Source organism: Balearica regulorum, chromosome 5, assembly GCF_011004875.1.
Source record: "Balearica regulorum gibbericeps isolate bBalReg1 chromosome 5, bBalReg1.pri, whole genome shotgun sequence".
Classification (NCBI taxonomy): Eukaryota; Metazoa; Chordata; class Aves; order Gruiformes; family Gruidae; genus Balearica; species Balearica regulorum.
In genome coordinates, this window is record NC_046188.1 from 46,081,839 (window position 1) to 46,106,206 (window position 24,368).

The 24,368-nt window shown below is 43.7% G+C and overlaps 1 protein-coding gene across 1 annotated transcript in view; it reads right to left on the reverse strand.

The window, feature by feature from the left end:
* HSD17B12 (hydroxysteroid 17-beta dehydrogenase 12) overlaps positions 1 to 24,368 on the reverse strand; it is a 91,564-nt gene that overhangs the window by 54,448 nt on the left and 12,748 nt on the right. The window contains 1 exon segment of the mRNA XM_075754710.1: positions 2,950 to 2,996. Coding sequence (XP_075610825.1) covers positions 2,950 to 2,996 — 47 coding nt within the window.

Consider the following 24,368-nt stretch of genomic DNA (forward strand, 5'->3'; position numbering starts at 1 on the left):
ATGCCAATGCACCCAGTCAGTGGAACCTCTCAGCACGTTTAGAGAACTTCCACTACAAGAGTGAGCTTGAGAGAAACTGCTGCTATGTTCACACAAAAGGGATGCGCTCCCAGAAGTCTGTCTGACATCTGGAAATTGAAACTCATTTGCAAGAGTACAGGGCACATAAAATGGCCAAGAAAAGAGCCTGTAACTAGGAACGAATACCACTTAAGAGAAGTAATCAAACTTGGAAAAGATACAGTGCTCAATGGCAAGTTCAGTGTGAGTCTGATGCAACCAGATGAGTTTCTGCTGAGTGCTCTGAATTCACTGGTAGAGGCCTAGTAGGTTGAAAGGAACTACAATAGTCCAAAGAGTACTAATGGTCCTCTGAGATCTCAGTAACTCATTAAGTTTTTATATAAGAAACAAGGAAGACCCAGTTGCTTCACAGATAAGCTGCCATTATACTCGGATCTTTGGCCAGTGTCCCAGGCTGAATGAGAAGACCTTAAAACCAATCACAAAAACTCACCCAGAGTACCAAACATTGGTAAGATGTTCTTGTAGTCTAAAGATTAATGCAAGCAAGAGTCACTATTTTAACAGAGTTGGTGGATGTAGGTGTCCGATTTCCTTAAATGCTATGTTAGTAAGTACTACATTTTCCACTTTGGTAGCAAAACACAGCTGCTGTTAAAGCCCTTTCTCTCCAAGATGGAAAGGAATGTCATTGAGAGCCCACCAAAGCAGAGTTAAAGCTCTTATATACAGTAGGTATAGCAAGAGGATCTACAAAAAAGCAATATTAAGCAGATGTGCATAGCAGAGTACTGAACGGGATCACCACCTCTAGTTTATCACTAGCATACAAATACATCTAAGATAAATTTAACTCATGATTTGCAAAAGCAAAACAGCAGACAGCAAGAGAGGGCAACAAATAGCAACTCCTGACTATATCCTTTAAAAAAAAAACCAAAAAACAAAAAAACCGAACAAAATCATGCTGCTTTGGAATCAAAGACTGGGCAAGCATTGCCCGGACACAGAAGAAAGCTTGCATTTACCATGCCACTACCTATGGTGAAGGGGTGGTCTAGTGATGAAAAGGATACCAGTACCGAGCAAGGAATAGAGATTTAATACTGCAAGAATGAAAAGCGTAAAAATGGGTCTTTGCTTGGAAAAGAAGGAAAGTAACCAAAGCAGAGCATAACCAGAGAATTCATGAGCTTGTAATGTTCTTCCATCACTTACAGGTGACCATGTCAAACTTTCAAAGAGGTGATTCTCAACACACTGTTACATTTCTCAAACTCCTCCAAGAAGAAGGGAGTAATCTGCATGATTATAATCACAGCCGTCAGTGACCAAGCTGCTGTCTGCCAGTGGCATTTATAGCATCATGAAGGGAATTGAGTAGAAAGTCAAGCCTCTACTGGCAGTCTTATGAAGACATCTCTAGAGTTAACTGAAAGATTGAGAAGTCTTTTCAGGTATTCTACATTTCAACCTGCATTCACACTTGACTTCACCAAGTATTCTTCATCCACTTAAACTGTCAAAGGGTGGATGTGTTTTATTCTAAATAAATAAACGACAGTAATAATTTTTTTAAATAGAAATGTGTTTTATTCTATTGCCCAAGAATGAATATTTGTACCCTTTGGGGTGCTATGTGCCTACAGCAGAGAAGCTGAAACAGTCAGGTGTTTCCCAGCAGCATCTCATACTTGTGATCAGCTTTCCTAATAGGGGTTTGTATACAGGGGTCTGCCAGCAACACACAACGGTGCTCGAAGGCAGCCTGGATCCTAGAGACACCAGCAGAACATAAAGCAAGCTGTAGTTTCATTCAACCTGATAACCTAACACATAGATCCTGAAACTAATCTCCTATGATGTTCAGTGGGTATCTCTCACACCAGAGAAGATCCTCCCGATAGTGCTATGCCCTGGGCACAGTGACCTCCTTCCACTTGCTCTAGGCAGTTAAATTTAAGCGTTGCATCAAGGGATGGGAAGTTTCACATGTGTGAGTTGTCAGCTGTACACCAGAATTAGGCACTGTTGACATCAGGCTTAATTGCTTTTGCAGCCAACTCCCCTTAACTTGGCCCAGTAGGATGAGGTGCTACTTTCTGCAAAGCAGAAAGGAATCTGGGAGCCGGGGTGCAGGTTGCAAGGCACACAGGGATGAAGGGATATCTGAAGGATGAGGACTACCAGGGAAGAGGAATGTTACTTTCCCTGCAGGCACCACAGAACAAAAGATTCCAGAAAAAGGGAATCTCTCACAGCTGATCTCCTCACACAAAGTCATGCTGGTGTTTCAGAGAACACAAAAATGAGTACAGACAGGCTCGCTTTGGTACTGATGTTGGAGTTGAAAGTTATTTTTGCTATAAATTATTGTAGTCAGCACTATTTGTCATGATGTTCTCTGGGCTTATAGGCTAAATTGCTCCATACTAACGGGCACTTTCTGTCTTAAGCAATACATTCCAGTACCACATTTGGAGCCCACAAATCCATCAAGAGCAAAATTACAGTAAAAGAGATAGAGGTAAAACCCGGCTTCAGAGACTTCATGAACTATAGAGAATAATTGGAACATACTGCAGTCAGCTAGAAATGCCATTTTGTCAGTGCCTGGAAATACCAAAAGGAAATACCAAGGGTTGAGAAAGTTAAAATAAATTGTAACAACTGAAAAAGTTAAAAATAAAAACTGAAGGACAAGGTAAGGGCTAACAATAGAATTCACAAATAAAGGAAACTAACAAAAAGGGATACAACTTTTGTTTTGTCACCTGAGGGAGGCAAAGCAAGAGACATCTTTCTCCACAGATATCTATGTTAAGATAAGGTGAGGAGATATGACCTGCTGCTTGACAGAGTCGAGACAGCATGACATCTCTTGCCAAGGATCAAGATACACTTCCAAACGATAAGAATTCTCACCTCTTCTGCATAGGCTTTTCCAATCCCATCAGTAGCTCCGGTAACCACTGAAAAAGACAGACAGATATACATTAGTTGCTTCAGATACAACTGCAATGGGTGTTCTTTAGTAGGCGACTGAAGTACTCATTCCAGCCAAGAGACACATCAAAGTCTCTAGAATAAGTGTACAACTTCCTAAATCTCTTGGGGAACTTGCACTAAAACCTTTCCGTATCTAAGAAAGGAGAGGAAGAGATGGAGTTCAGAGGCTAACGGTTGTTTCAAGGATCAGGTTCAGCATCCCTTCATCTCATGCTAGTCCTCTGGCCCATTACGCTTCTTTAGCAGCTTTGCAGACTAAGAGAAATTTCCAAGTCATTTACCTAAAAAAAGCTCAGTTATGACTATTAAACCAGCTCTCAACTTAGTTTTAAGAATATAAAAAATAAATAAAAAGTATATTAAAGCCTGTAAGTATCCAATAAAACACATGCTTTAGGACATGGGCAACAGGTCTCTGTTACTGACACTCCAGTAGATTTCAGATCCCCATGACCATTGTGCTTACTAGCAGCAAGTATGAGTGAGTGATGCAGCCATCAGTTGCAAGCTGGGCTTCTAGAGCTTAAACTTTTTCACCCGTGGGTGACTGGGATCTGTGTCAAGCCTCAAGTCTTTCTAGGATTCTTTTCCACATGCTGAGTGACTCAACATGCCATTAGCTTGACAGATTATTCCAGGACTCTCACCACACCAGTAGCTAATAGCTTGCTCGCCAAGTAGCAGCAACTCTATCCAGAATCTGCTTCTCCAACTACTTGTTAAGCAAGCGCATTCAGCACCACTTCTTTTCTCTCAACTCTTCCTTCTCATCAAACCCAATGCCTACACCTCAACAGCCTTCCTCATTTAGCTCTCTACTCATTCATCTGCCTCTGCTCTCATTCTCCAAGTGGCTACAGAATATACTGTATTTTTCTGTTTGTCATCGTGTCAAGATCAGAACACAGCTTGGTTTGTGCTTCCACTGTTTATCCCTGAAAGTAGGCATGCCCAAATAGTTGGGCTTGTTTAATGTTTCAGAAAACTGAACTGAGAATGTTCATTCAACTCTCAGGTCAACCTCTACCTGAGTGAAACTCACAGCAGACAGAGGCATTGTCTGGCACTCGGATTCAGCAATAACTTCCCTTCAGGGCACTAGAAGGAGACATGTTTGCAGATGATTTGATTAGTCACTGCCTGCAGATCACCCATAACAGTTGGCATGCAAACAACAGCCAGAATATTTCTGTTTGAGTAGTAACAGCTAGGAAACGCTGTAACCATTTCAGTTTCTGTGCCTGTTAGCTATAAATAAGTGGACATAATAACAAGTGATGAAGGCACCAAAGGTCCTATTGGAGCTTGAATGGTCAGCCAACATTGCAGTAACAGGCTAAGAATGAAAGATTCAGTCACACGCCTGAATCGAGCTAGATTTACAGATGACCATAGATGAAGGCACATACACATAGTTATCCCTTCCCTGGTTTCAAGGTTTATTTGCAAGATTCCATAGCTCCAGTGTGATAAGGATATGTAGGACTGCACCATTAGCATACTAACACATACTTCACACGCAGGATGCTCTGGTTAGTAAACGGAGTTCTAGCTGCTGCCCTGTCAGCCTCAGAAAATGTTATTGAGAAAGCCAAGTGTCTGTGTCACACCGTTTTGCCACTCCCTACCCAGCCATGATTAGGGAAGTGTGAGTAACAGTTTTGTTACAGAAACAAATCCACATATAGAAAGGTCGAGCAAGGGTCCAAATGATAAAAAAGTAGACCTTGGGGAAGAAATCAAGAATACGTTCCCCAAGAGTCCACTTGCCTGCAACCAAACTTGTACTAATACTGTTACCCATGTAGCCAGACAGCATCACGGTCCTGCGGGATGGCACCACCCCTTGAGTTCAAGGACTAACAAGCTTCAGTTTCAGCCTCACTGATCTTGGGTTTCACATTATGCATTATCACACAATTCATTATTGCTTTAGCAAAACAACAAAACAAACAAGAGCACAGCGAAAACCTGTACCAGCACCACTCCCCGTTAGGCTTACAACAGTACTTGGACATGTTCTAAGTTGACCCAATCTGGAAAACATTCAACTTCAGTGACTCGGTGAAAGGAGTTGTTTCCTTCATTATAGAAAGTGAGGTACCTAAAGAACAGCCATTCCCTGTAACATTTATAGACCGTTTCTCCTCCTTCAACTCAAAAATTCATGGACTTAATGGTTTTATTCCCAGATAACAAGCTCAGCATTTTAAAATACTGTTTTCTGACACTGCGAGTTGTTCGACTTCTAGCAACTACAGCTGAGAGTGCATGCTCCATAAGGCAGGGACTCCAAAAAGCATCTGTAGCACTTTAAAGGCTTAGTAAAGTGCAAGTACAATTTCAGTCAAGGATATTTACCTCATTTATTGAATCCATTGCTTAGGTAAATTGTAATAGAATTGGCTGGAGCATGAGACTTAAGTAGCTGAAGATCAGGGATTTTTAAATGAAGTACAAGTAACAGGACAGTTCCTCTCTTTTTAGGCCCTACTTCAAATTAAAATAACCTGTAGTCCAGACGTTAAAGTACCCTCCAGAACAGAACTGGAGAAATTTAAACAAATCTGATATAGATAAATGATGAAAAACATTACAAAATCCAACCGGGGGGGGGGGGGGGGGAAAAAGTGTTTGAGCCATCACCTACATAAACAGGCACCAAGCCGATACACATCGCTTTGCTTCTGCTGCAGAAGAAGCCATAGGCATCAGAATAAAGTACGCAGCTAATTTTTCTTAGCAATAAGGGAAATCCTCTTCTCACAAGAAGGCACTAACACCATGATTTTATTAGTGGCTCCACTTTGAGAGGGATAACTTTGTCTCCAGCTCTGTGCTCCAACATCACTTTGAAGAACACACACAGTACAAGGACTGCTTTCCAATGTAACCTAAGCCTCACCTTTTTTTCAGGTCACACTTCTCTTCCTAAGACCCTTCGAGAGAAGCCATCTGGCTCAGCTCTCGCCCATTTAAGCAACTGGATTTCCCATCAATGGCTGCACTGGTGCAGAGACCATCGAGGCCAGCACTGGAGGACTGTGATGGGGAAACACGCACTGATACAGACCTGTCCTGCTGCTGACCAGTAGCCCCCAGTTCAGCCAGGGAGCTGTGGTTACCCCCCATTTATGGGATCCTAGCAAGCAGTTTGGTGAGTCTGAAAGGTTGCACAGACAGATAAGTGCCAGAGCAGAGCACAATACTTAGACCCTATGCTGTAAAAGCAAGGAAAGAGGTTTGGTAAAGGCAACTGATTGCACCAATGCCACAAAAGTCAAGACTCAGCCACCTCATCTTCCTCCATGTTCTGGATTACCTAGAGTGTATATGTTATGAGGAAAGGGAGAGTGATAAAAAAAGAGGCTTTGGTAAGACTTGTGCATTAGCAAGGCACTTAAAATTTTCATATTGATTATGTTCATCTCCAGTTTCCATTCCAGGGCCAAGTGTTGCAGTTTTAACCACTCCAAAGCTGTGCCAGTTTAACTAAATCTTTACTATCAATTTGATGCGCTGAAGCTAGTTTAACTCCAAGTGTGGATTAAGCTTTTAAATTCTGTTTCTTCTACAGATTGCCTTCCAACGAAAGTTACAAACTGACTGCAGTTGGCAGAGCTTAAAGAAGGCAAAGCAAGTAGGGTAGGAATTAAGTTATTGTCTGTACAAGAAAGTTGCACCAGCTCATAAGTGTGATTATACACTACTGAGTAAATACTCAGTAGTCAGACTAACTGTAGTAGCTTCCCACTTCAGCCATCTGCCGTCTCCAGAAGAGAAGTGAGAAGAGTGCCCAGGCAGCTCATGCATGAGCCCACCGAATAAAAGTTTGCCTGAACGGAAGCTTGTATTGAAGCACTGGCTGATTTTAGGCAAAGAAGTCAACATCCATCTTCCCCTGACTTTTGGGGCTGTAGAGGAAAAGGGGAAGAAAAATAAGGAAAGATATCCAGCAATATGATACACTCTAAAAACAGCTCACTCTTAATAAATCAATATATGCACTTGCACTAGGCTGGAGATGTTCTGCCCCAGGAAGTTACCACCAACCAGAGTTCAGTAGCTCTAGACACAAGGTATTTCACAAAATAATTAGACTGCATTTGGAACAGATTCTCAAGACATGCTTTTTTTTGAAACTAGCATATGTATAAGTACAGAGCTGACATATGCAAGACTACAGCATCTTTTCTCAGTTCTGAAAAACCTGCCCAAAGACTCCTGTTCCAAGTCAAAGTCCACACAGCTTGGCCCTAGTGAGTCCACACTGAAAGGAACATCTCTTGCTCTTCTACATAATGACACTTTCTTGACTAGGTAAGACTGGCATAATCATTGTTATAATGTTACGGATGTTTGCATGGGTTTTATCCTCTCAGCCCAGCTTTCATTTCAGTTGTGCATGAACAGTCTTATATTCCAACTGACCCTACACTGTTTAAAATGGTAGAGAGTAAGTGGGAAAGCTGGCAAAACGCTTAAAATCACCATTCATGCTAGCCACTAGTGTACACCACATAAGTGACTTTGAACCCACCAGTGCTTTGGACACAGCCTTAAAGTGTAAGTGTGCAAAGAGAAACTTCTGATGTAGTATCGAGGTCTCCAAACAACAAAAAGCAGTATGGGGCATCATCTGCTCACACCACTAGAAAAAGTTATCATAGAATCATAGAATGGTTTGGGTTGGAAGGGACCTCAAAGATCATCTGATTCCAACCCCATTGCCATAGGCAGGGACACCCTCCACTAGACCAGGTTGCCCAAAAAGCCCTGTCCAACTTGGCCTTGAACACTTCCAGGGATGGGGCATCCACAACTTCTCTGGGCAAACCTGTTCCAGTGTCTCGCCACCCTCACAGTAAAGAATTTCTTCCTAATATCTGATCTAACTCTACCCTCCTTCAGCTTAAGGCCATTACCCCTTGTCCTATCATTACATGCCCTTGTAAACAGTCCCTCCCCATCTTTCCTGTAGGCCCCTTTAGGTACTGGAAGGCTGCTATAAGGTCTCCCCAGAGCCACCTTTTCTCCAGGCTGAACAATCCCAACTCTCTCAGCCTGTCCTCATAGGAGAGGTGCTCCAGCCCTCTGATCACCTTCATGGCCCTCCTCTGGACTCTCTCCAACAGCTCTATGTCCTTCTTCTAGTGCGGACCCCAGAGCCGGACACAGTACTCCAGGTGGGGTCTCACAAGAGATATGCCATATGTAGGCTTTAGAACTTTCAACTGCCATTGCATATATACAAGTCATCTGCACAAGAACTCAGGTCAGCAGTTAAGGATAATACTGTAATTAAAGATTTAACACATCAAGCAATGATTTCCATAAATCACAAAAATCTCCACCTTAGAACAGTATAGCATCTTTGCCCTAAAGACTGTGTCAGAATTTTGCTTCCCATATGGTGTGGGGAAGGAAATAAAACAAAACAAACCACCACAAAAAAACCCCCAACCTTTTCAGCTCCTGCTTTGAGTTTACTTACACATCTTTGATTTCTTACAGTGATCTCTTCAATTTAAGATACAGCTACACAGAAATCCACCATAGCCTCTGCTACTGGACTAGTTATTGATAGATGCGCAACTCACTAATTCTCTAAACCTTAACACCACCTAGCCACTTCACCTCCTAAGGTTTCACATGGTGTTTTACAGCTTTTGTCACATATACAACAGATATGATGCAGTGCATAAGCATTGGCATCATTTCCTGTCCAGTATCAAACTCAAGGCAACCCTTGACAAACATAGGGCAAAGTTAAATGAACTCAGCAGTTAGCAAGATGCGGGGTCTTTGGCTAAAAGGGAAAAGCTGTCCTATTATTAAAAAAAAAAAACACGTTGTGTTTCATAGTCACCAGTCAGTGACTTTAGTTTAGAAGATTAATATGCCCAGTGATACATGATGTTAGGGGTTAAAAATGTAGAGTCTTCTCCAGAAGGCTTACAGAGGGGTGAATATGCAAATGCTTCAATAGCACCTGCAGCCTTCAGAAATCCCACAGCCCATGGCCAGACATGCACGGGGTAAGGTACCACCAACACTGGGGGGAGCTCACATGTTCTTTCTACTTCTAAGAAGAGCCACTGCCTTCCCAAATAAGAGGGCACCTAGAAAACATCCACCACCTCCTAAGAGGTACACTGGATATACGTTACCTGCTGTTAAAAAGGGGGCTACCGTTCTACAGCCAGGCAAAAGCAGCACCCAGCAGACCAAGGCAGTCTGTTTTGTCAGTGAAGTGAATATTCAAGGCCCAGAAAGAATACTTTTATCTGCTTCTTAAGCAGCCAGGACATCTTAAAATGAAAGCAAAGAATGGTGCAGTAAAGCATGAGGCAGGCATGTAGAAATCACCTCGTCTCACAACGGGAACAAGGACCAGCATTGACACAGGGAGGGGGAGCAACAGCAAGCATAGAAAATTCTACTGCAGTTCTGCAGAGCAATCACGCTGAAACAAGATTATAGATTCGTGACTCCCCAATTCAAGGTTAGACTACAGCGAAGACAAAGCTTAAAGAGATAAAGCCTGCCTTCAGATACAAACACACGTTTTCCACGGCAAAATAAGCTTTTGAGATGCCTAATGGAGATAAAGCATAGAATACTTTTATCTATGTGGCTGGTAGCAAACAGCACCAGGCATACTCCTTGCACTGCTTTGACTAGCTGCACAATGAAGCTAACACCTATTATGCATGTTCTCTACTAGCCTCTTCTAACTACAAATTCATTTCAGCTCAGCCATTTCCCTGTTTTCATTAAGAAAAGTGTGAGGTTTTAGGCAATCTTTCAAAGTACTGCAGATGCACTCATGCACATCATTACCTAGGATGGAGAACTCAAGCCACTAACAACGTTATTCCCCCTAGAAAGATGCGGGTCCAGCAATCTATACTCCTCCTGCCAAAAAATTAAGCTAACAAACAGATCTCAAGGCAGGCAGCTTAGCTACATTTCTGATCCCCTAAGAGGTATTAAAATTTGTTGTCAAAATGGCCACTGCAGAGCTGCTCTCTCAGGTACATCCTCGGTTCACACAGAAGAGCAATCCCTGTCCTGCAAGACTCAATCCTGATATGAGTGAGGGTCTGTCACGGCACCCAGCTGTAGCAGACATCAACATAAAGAATAAACTAGGAACCTAGCGTGTCTTGTTGAAGCAATACAGTTAAGAGAAACTTCATAGCACAGCTAACCTTAGCAGAGGTTTAAAGTACAACACATAAATAACTGAAGACTCAAGATTCTTCTGCTACGAAACACGGAGGCTATATTAAGAATATGACAGCTCCTGGGGAAAACAAAAGCTGGCAAGGGGAGAAAAGACTATCCCTGCTTGGCATCAAGCAGTGCTTCATTTATTACAGATTTATATAAAACACTGGCATTTGACCAATACCAAGCTTCTAGATTATCTCCAGCCAACAAAAGTACTTTAGTCTGTGCTGGTTAAAAATATTCTACTTTTTGTCCTCAGCTTGCTAGGAACGGCTATTTTTAGTAAGAGTCCAATCAACCTTATCAAAATCAAGCATCAAAAATAGACTGGAGAAACACTGGAAGCAAATACTATTTTTAGCTGCTCTATCCCTGCCGTTACCCACAAATTCTGACTGCACAGGCCATGCACGAGTGCTTAGTTATTCTAGGCAGATCCTCGTCGTGACCCTTTTTTTTCCCTGAACACCTGAATGCAGAAAACACTCGATTGATTAAAGATTAATACAGCCGCAAACCGTGACAGCTGCCTTTCGTCTGAGTGCTTTTGGGGAGGGGGAGAATATGGGATGACAGAGAGCTTGCATCAGTATTCCTCTTGGGGATCTATTACATGGAAAGAAAATTGCTATTTCAATTCCCTTTTGTTGCTAAAAATAGCAGCCCCAATTGATTCAAGCAAACAGGGCACCGGCTTAGCAATGCCAAATTTAGAAACCACTGAAGTCCCAAAGAGTGAACGCTAACGCAGTCTAACACATGCCAGCTCATATTTAACAAAGAACAAAGAAGATAAGCATGCTGGCTGCAAGTTAATAAGACAGCAGTAACTCCCTGCATTTTTATTAAATAAAACCAGAAAACTCAGTGCAAAAATAAGACAAACTTCACTTCTATTCTCAATTTAACTTGCTGAAATAGGAAGCCTCATCAGAATGATCATCTGTACCCAAGCTGAAATCCTAGAAATTCTTTTTTTTTTTTTCTTATGAAGGGCTTTTTTCTGCACAAAGGAGCTAACACCTAATGGTCAGGCTTTGAAAAGACAGGCTACAGAAAAAGGTTCAGTTCCCAGAACCAAACACTTACTTGGTAACAGCTTGTGTCTAGGAGCTAGGATTGTGGGTAGAAAAATATTCTATAAATATCACAGCACCGACAAGTTCCCATTTCATCCAGAACTACAGCAAGACAGGGTTTTGGGCACTGCGCTCTCAAGGTTTCTTTAGACTTGAGAGCTAGAAGCCATCTAGAAATCCCAACAAGAAAACCACAAGGAAGAGTTCATGAGAGTCACAGGCAACGCTTATGCAATATTAGTTCCAACTGCCTCTATGTGAGCCCACACTCCAGTCTTTGCCATGAGGTTGTCTTTTCCTGTTAGTCATGGGGCCGCTGTGTTATGGATATGGGAGTCTGGGGGGAGAGGAGGAACTCTTGTCACTGTCTCCTGCGTTCAGAAGCCCCACCCTGCTGCAAATTTAAGAGCTTTGCTGCTTTCAAGGCTTTTGATCCAGAAAATGTCAGGTGAACCCAAGAGTACCCTGAACTTAACTTCTGCAATAGCAAGGAAGTTGTTCAGATCATCTGCTCAAGTCTGTTTGAGTTAAGCATATGCAAAAGCTACAGCTGACTTGTGCTCAGCAAGACACTACCATAAGAGTTACCGCATAGTATTAATATTCAGCAAAAACAAGCTCTCATTTGTTCATCATTGTAAAATACGTGACAGATGCTGACTGTCACTGCAAGCACAACCAGGCCAAGAAAGCACATGCGCTGAGGTCGTTCAAATTACCATTTCTGGTTCTTCCTGCCTCTAGGAGAGGGTGAATACAACAGGAAAGTTTTTAAGATCAGACAGCTGAGGACTGGCACCATCGGAAGGGTTTTAGTGTTTGCGCCACTGGAAACACGCAAAGGTAAGTTGCTTTTCTGAGAAGGAACTAAGCAGTCACTAGAATGGCCTCTAGGTTTGGAGCCTGCAAAGAGGAAAGAAGGTTCTACATAAGAAGTCATTAAAAGACATTTGTGATTTTTTTTTCTCTTTCACTATTTATTTGTAATAGGCAGAAAAATAAATTCAAGTCAATGACATGGCAACAAAAACCAACACCTGTGAATATAAGAGGATTAACAACTGATCTTGGCAAGCTATGGGCATATTCATTTCAAGTCAAAGCTATGCAAGGTCTCAGAATAATCACAAGCATATAAGAAAGTGGACATTGGGATAAAATGCAGCACTATATCCATTTTTAATCAAAAGGCAAACTGTGCCAAACTTTTTAAAGGCATGACCAGTTTAGACAAGAATAATGCTCCATGTCTACTAGGCAAAACTGTGAAGGTGACCTGGCCCAAGCATAAGAATCTTAGAATACCATCAGGAGCTACCTTGGGAGGTGTCTACAATGGTTCAGACCAAAAAAAGGAATTTTATCAGGATAAAAACAAATTACTAATTACACTCCTGATCTCAGCACAAATCCTGTCCAGCGCTGTTAGTAGTGTCCACCGTGCAAAGACGACAATGCTTTATAAGCTTCACAGACAATCTAGCTACTGAAGAGGATCACAGCATCACACCACAAAGAACTAGATGGTTTAATAAACCAGAGTAATAAAAACATAATATTGCCAGATATTACGTGGTGACATGGCGATATCATATGTCAAGACACCCACTTGAGACTACTTTGCTTAGAGTTGAGGTGACCATTGTATGCAATGGAAGAAAGGTACCTGGGGTGCAGTGGCTGAATATAAAGTGGACTATAAGCTGCCATTCTGATGCAGCTATAAAGACAACTTATATAACCTGATTGCATCCACTGAGGTGCTTCCCATAGTAATAGAAAGCAATAATACATTAAGTAATTTAAATGAGAACAGCTGCAAAAAAAAAAAGGCTGCTAAGATGATTAAGAGTTACCTGTTTGGGGAGATGAGTTTAAAAGGGTTTTATATGCTCTTCATAAGCTCATGTAGTGTAACTACCAGAAAAGAAAAAGCTCAGGTTAACATTGGGAAGAAAATGTAAGTTGGTGACAATTAAGACTAGAAATTAGGATATCTAAAAGGAGAAAAAAAAAATTGTTTCTGACTCTGAAGAGCACAGCAAGCATAAGGAACCTGACCTGCTGGAGGAGCTCTGAGATGTAAAACAGACAGAACAAGACAAACGCCACTCTGGAAACAGAATTACAAACTTGCAACAAGAATTTGTTCATTACTAACCACTTAATGGATCAGAAGGAAAATGAGCCTGACTAATTTGTTGATTGTCATACATTCTATTAATCACATGCTACTAGGCTTCCTCAGGTTGTCAGAGGGCAGAGAAATTCTCCATTTTTCCCCTCCCCATCTCAACACACAATTCGACTGCCAGAATGTCTCTGCTCATCTCTTCATGAAAGAGAGGCTACTTGCAGGTAGAGATACGAGACAAACGCACAGCAGTCCTAACATAACAGACACTCTGGTTCATGAAGAGGATCTCAACTAGGAAGGGGTTCCTTCTGGAACCCCTTATTGTGCTGGCAATAACTCAAATCATCTTACTCAAGCACCCCCATATTCAAAGCAAGGACACCAGTCTCCAAAAACATTTGGGGCATGAAAAGAAGAAACAGCATCTTGTAATGGTTTTTTAAGATCAGACCATGGGCATGAAATTCTGTAATTTTTTGCTGTACATGTCAGGAGACCCCAGAATGCAATGCTAAATACACTCCTTTCTCTACACCTTTGAAACACTGGTTGACTTTTCACAGCTTCATGACTAGGACCTGAACTGTTTAGAATTATACAAAACACGAAGTCTCAAAGAAATCTTTAAATGTAGGTTTGGGTACATTTCAAGCACAATGCATCATTCAGTACAGGCATGGCACATCCCAACACATCAGGTCATTAGAAGAAAAACCCATGTAACTAAATGAAAGCTACTGTCATCGTTCACCTGTTCCCTCCATTTGCACATATCCAGCTATCTATATCAGCAGCAAGGGGAAAAAAAACATACTATAGACAAGCTGTCTCATAGTGTAGTAGTTTTTCACAAAATGAGACCTTCCAGCTCAGAACAGACATCCTGCTAACCCAAGACTTGGTCTCTGGCAGTGATCAGTAATAGGTACTGAGGGGAGAATTTAAGAAGCCACCAAGCACATGGTGATACCTCTCCAGGATACTCTTCCTGTCTCCAGCTTGCAGCTCCACGATTTGGTGGACTACAGCTGGTGATTTGGGACAAATTCTCAGAGAAAAAAAAAAAGCTATCAGATCTTTTACAGTATTTTGTTTTAAATCCATGTAAACTTTTAACAACTAATACAGACCTTAACAGGAAGCTACACAGCTGAACTCCATCCTGCACAGGACAGCATCATCTCCTCCTGTTCTTTTTGAAACTGATCTGCTAGTTTGGGATTTAGTGCTTTTTCCACCCCTCCTAATCATGGTAAGCAATGACGCTGATCATTTTGTCTAACTTTCTGTCCTTTATATTGAAGTTGTGGATTTTCAAGTTATTTTAATAAACTTATTAAACAGGTAAATCTAACAGATAAAACAAAATTTATAAGATTAGACATTCAGGCAACCCTTTGATGGGAGCCTCTATCAGAATCTCTTTGGGCTACAGGTTTGCAGATAGCAAATCAATTAAAAATTTAAATACATTTAAAATACCAAAATTATTTAAATATATTCCCTCTATTAGAAAAATCATGGTCTCTCCCTATCTCCAGAATTAAAATCTTCATTTCAAATGCAAGTTATACAGTAGAATTTCAGTGCGTCAACAATACACCAAAAACAGGCAAACTGGGAAGCACATAAAGACTAAGAAAACTAACACTGTAGAAACTGATTTTTCTTTTTAACTTCCAGCTCCAGTCACCCCAAGCTACAGAACTGCTCAGGCATTTCTTCCCCACCCTCATCAGCACCCTGCCTTGTGCCAAACATAATAAACATTTGAGGCATCTAAGTCTGCAACAAGGATGACTGTTGCAACATTCCCTGGGAAAGACGGGTAGATGGTCTCTGAGAAGAGCGAGCTACAGATACTCTCACATAATGTAGCCGGCTAGCTTTCAGCTCATAAGCCCATCCAGACCCAGGTCATCTCCCGCAGAATCACTGGCTGCCTCCATACGGAGTGTTTCAGCCTCCCGGAGAGCTGAGGAACACCTTGGACTCACGGATTCACCCAAGCAACAAACCTCCTTGCGCACAGCCCCTGGGAAGGAAAGCGGATAGCCAACATAGTCCCCGGTGGGAGCCAGGCTGGTTCACTTTACTTGCTGCCAAACTGGTACCAATACCCCAGCTAGGCCCAGGCTAGCTGTGTTGAAACCATGTACCCACACTATGTTCCTCAGCATTTTTTTGGGCAGAACAGGGTTTACTAGCTAACCTAGGTCTGCATGGATGAACTCGGCCACCATTGCATCTTCCTGCTGAAGGCACACATGCTGCTGCACAGGAGCAGCCTCATGCACGGACAAGCCTTTTCACTCATGGCTCTGACCAGCCACGTCATGCCAGGCCTGTGCTCACTCCATGCAGTCACTAGCACGTTTCTGCCTTACCTGCTTTCTCCTGTAACATTTATCCAACCTAGATATGATTACCCTTCGTGACAGTAAACCAGTTTAGGCCCAGACTCCAATCCTTAACCTCTTATTTACAACATGGTTTCAAACTTATCACAGTCAAAACAGATCAAAAATCTGAAATATATGGGTTACTTCATTTCTTCTGGAATACCACTTACCACTGTACTTTTTTCCCCAGAAGGCCACTTTCCTAGGGTTTACAACCCATAATATGCAAAAATGAAAGAGCTCCATTTTAGGAAGGAATGTTATATATCAGGACAGCTACCTAACTGTGTAGAAGGAAAATCAAGTTTTAACCCTGAGAAAGGCATATTGTTACATTACCTTGTGCAGCGGAAATACGACTGATAAAGTGTGTCTTTGATAAGCTATCAAAGTGTGTCTTTATACATACTTAGGGAGGTTACTAGTTAAGTCATACCACACGCTCAGTATATTATGTGACCATATATAAAAGGTGCACGATTGTACCCGAGAACCCTCCTTAGGAAGATCTAAACCTACAGTGCCTCTCCAAAGAAGATCAAAATCCAACCCTTAAAGAAAGTTTAACACGTGTATATTCAGTCTAAGCATACTGAATCTCTACTTCTAACCCAAGAAGTAGCAGTAACCAACCATCCTAATAATTTTATTGCTCTCACATTTGTGACTACCTACCACTACTTATCAGAACACTTAAATCTGGCCCTGTCCCAACAAGCCATCTTGGTACTAATGCTTGCAAGACTTCAAAAGTTTTTAAATTACAAATAAATCAAAACTAATCAGGACAGAGTTGACTCAGACCCTCAACTACTGATAGAGTATTTGCACCGCTTCCACTTGTTTCTCTCAGTCCCCTTTCAGCATTTGAGATACCACATCTCCCATTGTTCAGGTAAAGCTTAAGTACACAGCTAGACCGTTATGCCACCCATCTCCCTCTTAGGCAGGTCCCCTTCCGGCCGTGAGCTAGCTCAGTTCCAGCACCAAGTGGCTCCTGGTTGCCACCTCCAGCAAGCCACAATTCTTCCCCAACACCAGCGAAAGCAGCCGAGTCACTCAAAAGCAAGCTTCTACCACTGCTGCAGCAAGATCCCCATGTTTGGATTCAGGGGAAAAAGGAAGGGGCCAGCAGGAGACTGTACCAATTGCTCTGGTGACAGCAGTCCATGCTGAGTTCCCTGCAAGCCTAGACAACTCTTCAAGGACTCAAGGAGAAACTCTATGAAAGCCTCAGGCTTTCTGCACGGATACAGGGCAGCTGCACTATGGAGGTTCAGAAGTCCAACACCCAAGAAAGCAACTGTCACATGTGGCACTCCTGCCATAAGAAGAAATTTGTGCTATGGATTCATACTTAGTGAGAGTTAATGCCTCACCATCCTACAACCGCTTTGCTCAGAGGCCCTACTGCCATGCACTAGCTACTTCCCAACATCCCAGACCAGAAGAGATCTCCCCACTTCTATTTTTAGAAGTCAGATGACCTATATAAATTTATTGCAAAGAAATCTTCAATAGCTTCTGCAGGAAGTCATTTTATACCTGACAAGTTCCTGAAACCATACACAAAACTATTTCTCAACAGCACTGTCACATCAGGGTATTTTGGGGGCGAGCATAGAGGGCAGCTGAGGCAATCAGTACAGCAGCAAACCCATTTCACCCCTTCCCATGCCTTCAGCTCTATGCACCAGAACAATTCACCCATTGCAGACAATAAGCAAAGCTGCGTAAGCAGCCGAGTACAGAAGATGAATGAACCGTGTGACGCTATAGATCTGTGAATTGAAAAAAAAATCTAATGCATGAATTAAAATCAGTTCCCCCTCTACCTATACCCTAAAAAAGAAATGCATACAGCAGGACATAAAAGGAGAAGTAGAGAGAGAGGGGTGGAAAAAACGCGGTCTGACACATTTATAAAAACTGATGGCCTGTCACCCAGACGCTGATGAATATTTTTTACAGGATAAAAATGGCAACCTAGAGTCTAAAAATAAAATGCTGTGCTGCAGACCTGTCTGGTTCAGCAACACCACTGGAATACAAACACACTCCCTTGCTGGTACATCTTGACTAAGATTTCAGAATAAGAGAAGGGAAAAAACACTGTAGAACATATGTTCTGTTTTCAAGGGAAGAGATTTGGGTTTTGTGGGGGTTTTTTTATATGAACTTAGATTAGCATTATACTTTGCTTGCATTGTATAATTGCAATTTAAACCCCCCCCCAAAATTTTAAGTGATTGATGAGAATAGCAGACTACCTCGTGCTGCACAAAGCAATTTTTTCTTCCATTCCCCAGACAGTTACAATATAAGAACATATTTATCAGTGTCTTTAAATTGTAATTTCAGTAAGCTTAAAAATGTATTTTTAGAATCATGCTGCAGACAGAACTGTGGACACTGCTACTTCCAAACTCACCCCACCCCCAGAGATAGAAAATAAAACCTTTTATCTTCATTCTGCCTCAAAATTTAGACTAAAAACCTGCTTAGCTGAGAAGCAAAAATAACTGAACATCATTCACAAGAAGCACTAATTTCTCAAGCCTATCCACACTGCAGACAGGCTGCCTTATGCAGTAAAGATGCTATTTTTGGCAAGTGATGCAATAGCTGCAAGGGCTCTCCCAGAATCTTTCATTTAAAAGCTCAAGCCATATTAAAACGTGTTACAAGATACCTAATAACCCTGCATTGTCACCTTCCCATTCTCTGCACCAACATATTACCCATAGAAGCCACCCTTTTTAAAGTTGCATCTTCCAAGAAAGTGTCAGATTTTACACATGAAGATAAAAAGTATATTTATACGTCCATCAGCAAGTACACCTGCCCTTCACTGTATATGACAGGAAAGTTAGACAGCGCTGTATAGGGATTTTCTGACCTCTTGATTTTCTATTGGAATATGAAGCAGCTTGGTTTCCTTGCTGAATTTTTGTGAAGACTTTGAAAAGCCTACAAAGCTAATAAAACATCTGATCTTTCCCGAAGCTATTTCCATTCTTGGAGATCTTTTAAAAAGTTCTTGTGTCTAAGTGACAACTGTTAAGACACATTTCTGCTATATGACTGTTTCAACAACTAAAAATTCTAAAAGTGAGAAGAGTTCCAGAAACACTAGGGCTTTTAAAAATTATTTTTAAAAAATAATAGGGATTTTTCAGCCCTTTGGATCTATGGATCCTTTAGGTTTTGCAATAGCCACGTGGACTTCCACGTAACAGATTCAAGCCAACTGGTAAGTTTTCCACTGACCCCTTATAAATTCAAAATCCTCCTGCCCCCTCCCCAAAAATAACAGAGGTATTCCCAAAGTCAGAACTACCCAAGAAACTACTTTTGTTTGACTTCTGATCTCCAGGGGCCTATGAGGGAGGAAGACATGCAAGGTCAATAAAAAAAAAAATACACTTACTGTTTTGAATATGTGGTCATGGACACAATATATTAATAAATCCATGAGCCCAATCTGCTGCTGTGCAGGGTTTGATTCCTTTGCTTAACACATGCAGGGTATATAGAGCAGATCATCACAGCCAGCATTTAGGGCTCAGGAGAAATTTCCCTGCATGTGTCATGTATGTATAAATCTCACATTTGGCTTGGGTTTTGTGTGGGGTTTGGGGGTTTTTTTTGGGGTGGTGGTGGTGTTTGGGTTTTGTTTATTTTCCTCCCAAACCTTTGCTCTCATGATGTATTTAAACTCTACATTAACAGCCTGATTACGTTCCAGGATTAGCTTTTTCTTTTAAGTAGCCATAAAACAAAAAACAACTTGAGCACAAGTCAATTTGCATCTTACTTCACAGGCCAGTTTGCACAGCCTGCAGACAGCACGAGTAGCATTAACATTTGTTTCAAGTTTTACACCTCAGCTCCTACAGTGCATAACAGATCAGGACAGACCAGGTGTAAAGATGGATCTAAGCACAGCAAAAGCATTTGCCTTGTTTTAGGATATTTCCAAGATCTTCCTCCCTTCATAAGCTCTCATGTCATGTACCACGCAAAAGAGACAGAAGTAGAAAAGCTTGACAACTCTTTGCTAGTTTGGAGCAGTCGAGTTCTGCCTCCCCACCACCCACACAATATATTTACTTCCTCCCCCTCCAACAGAAGCGTGGGGAAGCTGATGTAGGTAGAATTTGTAACATCCGCAGGCTATCTGGGGAAAAAGGAACCTGGCTCCAAAGCAGCGAGACTTGGAGAGATTTCATTCAGAAGCTATATACGGAACAGGGAATTAAACTCTTAGAGATCCTGACTGCTCAGAAGTAAAACAGAAATTAGAGGCAGGAAGACACCCAGTGATATTTTATTCATTTTGGCTAGAAGCAACATTAAAACAAGCTGTACACTGAGAAGTTAGCATTTGCTCCAGGGACACAGAGGTATGAAAATAAGGATTCTGCAGAACAGCTGAAGTGGTAACAAGACTCACGTCCAAACCATGTAACCTGTTCAAAAGTAGGGAAGTTGAAGCACAGAGACTTCCATACCAGAAGCCCCAAAAGAGCAGTATGGGGAGCATTACATAGGGAATTTTACAAGGCCTTGTGAAGGTGGCAGGAGGGTGACAACAGCAGAAAGCAAGCTCAGGCCCTTTATGTACTTACAGCAGGAAACAAGAATAGAAGTGCATGTCTGCTTTACTCCTGTGCCACAGGAGGAACGACAAGCCAGGAGACCGGGACAGTTCCCATAGCCAGTTCCTAGTGGTTTTACTGAGATGATGGAAGAACACAGCAGCAATGTAAGATGTGTCTGTCATATTAGACAGAGGTGAGAAACATTCACTGGTGCCATGAGAGCCTGAAAGAGCTGCTCCCATTCACCCAGCCCACCGCTCCTCACGTGAGGCTGCAGAACTAGGGGACTGCAGGACATTCACAATTTCAAATGAGAGGGTCAATCTGTCCTACTCTTATTACATCTGTGTGCAGCTTGTGTAGGATAAATGTGGACTGACACTAATGTGACCGCTACAGGTGAAAGTCTCCAGTACTTAAATTAGGTAATAAAATTGAAGGGTTCAGAACATAGCCTAGATGGCTTCTTAAAGTAGAGAAGCGACATTTTCTTGTTTAGAGATATTATTGTATATTCTAGTAAAAGGTAATGCTTCTATTCCCACTGAATGGAACGATCCAAAATTTCTGGTCACCAAAACCTTCAGTTCCCAAGTACAAACAAAAGGTGGACTAAACCATTTAAGCTGCCTGTTGCTACCCAAGGAACAAAACAACATCAAATATGACTCTTCCTCCCTTCTCCCTTGCTAGTTTGAAATTAAGTATCTGTGCAATCTTGCTCGAACCAACCGCTAAAGTAGCACTTCTGGGGAGAGAAGAAAACACCCCTCAGGGTGTCCCCTCTCACAGGTTCAAGCATGATTGCACGCACTCCAAGATCCACGAGAAGCTGGTGGGGATGTTTATGCTATGCTAGGAATGGCTCTAAACCTTTTATAACCTCTCACTCTAAATAAGACCATTATTTCTGTTAAAAGTGGAGCCCTCTCAGTTGTACTGGAAATAGCTTCTCGTGCCTTGTCAGAGACAAAGATGGCTTTAGGAGTATATTAGTAGGTAATGTGCTGTTAAAAAGATGCAAAGACAAGCACAGATAAAAGCTGATGTAGCTGGCAAATCTTTATTCAGCTGCCGAGATGTTATAAAGGCAACTCTTAAAAACGCAGAGAAGTAGCACAAGAAGAATTTAAGTTTCTACAGTCTTTGGAAGTTACGTAATTATGATGAGGGAGCAATCCATTCAAATAGATGGGTCATACAAAAAAAGACAAAGTCTAAAGTTGCTGAGAAGCCATTAAACTTATCCTCAAAAGATACTCTGCCTACAACAAGTGTGAGGTACACTTCAATATTTTACATTCTAGCCCACGCACTAGAAACCGATACACAAGCACAATTTTGTTTAAATTAGAAGCCATCTGATTATCTTGCTTTTGTGCACTGCAGTTCTCGAACAGAAGCTTAAACAAGCTCAAACCACACCTTTTGAAAAAGTCTTTCTTCTCCGCATTGTCAGGAAGATTACTCAAGTGCTCAGCAGCACCCTCTAGCCCACAGACTTCAAGAAGGAAGAGAGAACAGACTAGTCCCTTCAATTGAGCAAAACCTACCATTCATAAAAAGGGGGTCGCTTAGACCTGAAAGACAGCGATGCAGAGCTAGAAACCGATCAAATCTGAAGACTATTCTGTGGGTTTGGGTCCTAAAATATTTTTTTTTCTTTTAGCTAAAAAGAGAATATTTGGTAATTACTGTTCCACAGAGGTCCCTTCCATCCCACGCTCTTAATTACATTTGCTTAATTGAGTATTTCTACCCATCGGGGGGAGGGGGGATGAATGATGTTAACACACCCAAGTTAATCAGTTTGGAAGGTTACAGTTGTCTCACGAGAAACGTCCTCGATAAATTACCATCAAGCAGTAGGGAGACTCTTACGTTACAGCGATTTAGAAATCCTTGGCTGTTTTATTTGTATCGGCACTGTTTTACAATAGGTGTTTGCATTAAAGATTGACGGAAAAGCTCAGGCAACACTGCCTTTCCCTCCCCATTTCTAAATAAAGAAAGAGCCACTGATGCCTTCTATATTTCACTCCGAGCCCTTGAAAACTTGCAGTGTTTTCCCTGGTGGAAAACTCCCCTGATTTTCCTACGGAAACAAGACTCACATCAAGCCTCCTTAAACATTTCAGCTACAATTGATTCGATGCACTTTCTTCTCCCTGACAGAGCAGGGAGGCAGAGGAAGCGCCCCTGGGCACTGCATGGGCTGGCGCAGGCTGCGCTCGGCGGCCCCCGCCTCCCCCCCCCCCCCGCACGTGGACCAGCCAGTGTCCCCGTCACGCGAGGCGGCTGCGGACCCCCCTCCCCGGCTCGGTCACATCCAGGCACGGCTCGGGCTGACGAGTGCCCACGGCTGCAGAGATCCGGCGGATGAATGGCGCCCCTGCCGATTCATAGCGTTAGGCGGGCGCCGTCCATTCACAACCCACACGGCTCGCTGCAAACTGTTAATGAAACTTCGGGAGGAGAACTCCTCCTCCGCCCGGCTCGTGGACGGGGGCAGTCCGCAGCCCCTCGGGGCGGGGGGGGGAACCGAGAGCGAGGGCATCCCGCACCCCGGGAGTAACGGGAATGAGGGAGGGGGAAGGCAGGCGCACCCTGCCCGGCCTTAGAAGGGCCCCGCCGCCTCCCTGCGGGGTCTGCGAACCTGCCCCAGCGCTGGCCCCGGGCATTTCGTAAGCGGAGCGGAGGGAGCGCGTTATGTCACCGGTTAGGTAACGGGCGCGGGAGCCGCCGCAGTGACGGCACTCCTCCTCCTCCCCCCCTCCCTCCCGGCGCGGCAGGGGCAGATGAGGTGAGGCGGCGTTAACCCTTCGCGGGGGCGGGAGCGGTCTTCACCCGCGGCGCCCGCGGGGAGCGGATCCCCGGGGAGCGGGGCGGGCTTCCCCCGCCGCCCACCGGAGCCAGCGGGGAGCGAGTCCGACTCCCAACGAGCGGAGCGGCGGCACCGGCTCTGACCGACGGCGCCGAACACCCGCACCTCCCCCCCCCCCCCCCCCCCCCCCCGCCGCGGCGGCCGGGCGGGGCCGACAGGGGGCGCTGCGGCGCCGCGGCGGGGCGGGCAGGACACGCGCGCGCCCGCCCACAGCCCGGCAGCCCCCGGCCCCCGCCGTGCGGCCATTTCCCCGCGCCCACGCGTGATGCCTCTGCCCCAGCCCGTGGAGCACTGCGCCGTCCCCCACGGCGGCAGCAGCAGCTGGGAAGCAGGCGTGCCCGGCGGTGCCGCTCCGCGCGGAAAGGGGCAGAGGCAGCGGCAGGGAAGCAGCAGCTCAGCGTGCAAGCCTCACGTGAGGCCCAGGGTCCAACAGGTGCCAGGAGCACCTTTTATCCTTACATTCATCCCGGTACGTCCACGTCACGGCACACAACGCGATCAACACTCTTGACACTAAAAATGCGCATTACTGAGGTGCTGGAGCCCCGCTCACTTCCAGAGAGCCTGGCTGCCGCAGGCCCAGCTCGGGACTGCCAGCGCTCTCTTTGCAGCCCAGCCCTCACCATGCTCAGCTGCAGCAGCAGGCAGAAAAAGCGACGCAACTGAGAGCATTTCCTGCACCTCACCACCCTGCCCCATGAGTCTCCCCAGCTGGCCTTCGCAGAGGATACAGCAGAGCTTTCACCCTTCACTCGATGCCAACGAGCCCTACGTGCTCCCTGTCCCAAACCCAATCCAGCAGGGGAGGGCCCCCAGCCAGCCCTGACTCTACATGAACTTCAGGTCTTGCTGAGCCCTGGCTGTGTCAGGGAGTACTGGCACAGGCACAGCACTATTCGCCATATCCTCAACACATACCTTGTTCCTGGCAACGTGGAGACAGCTACGTATACTTACACCAAGAATGCAGCACCCCGCCCCCCCATCAAGCTC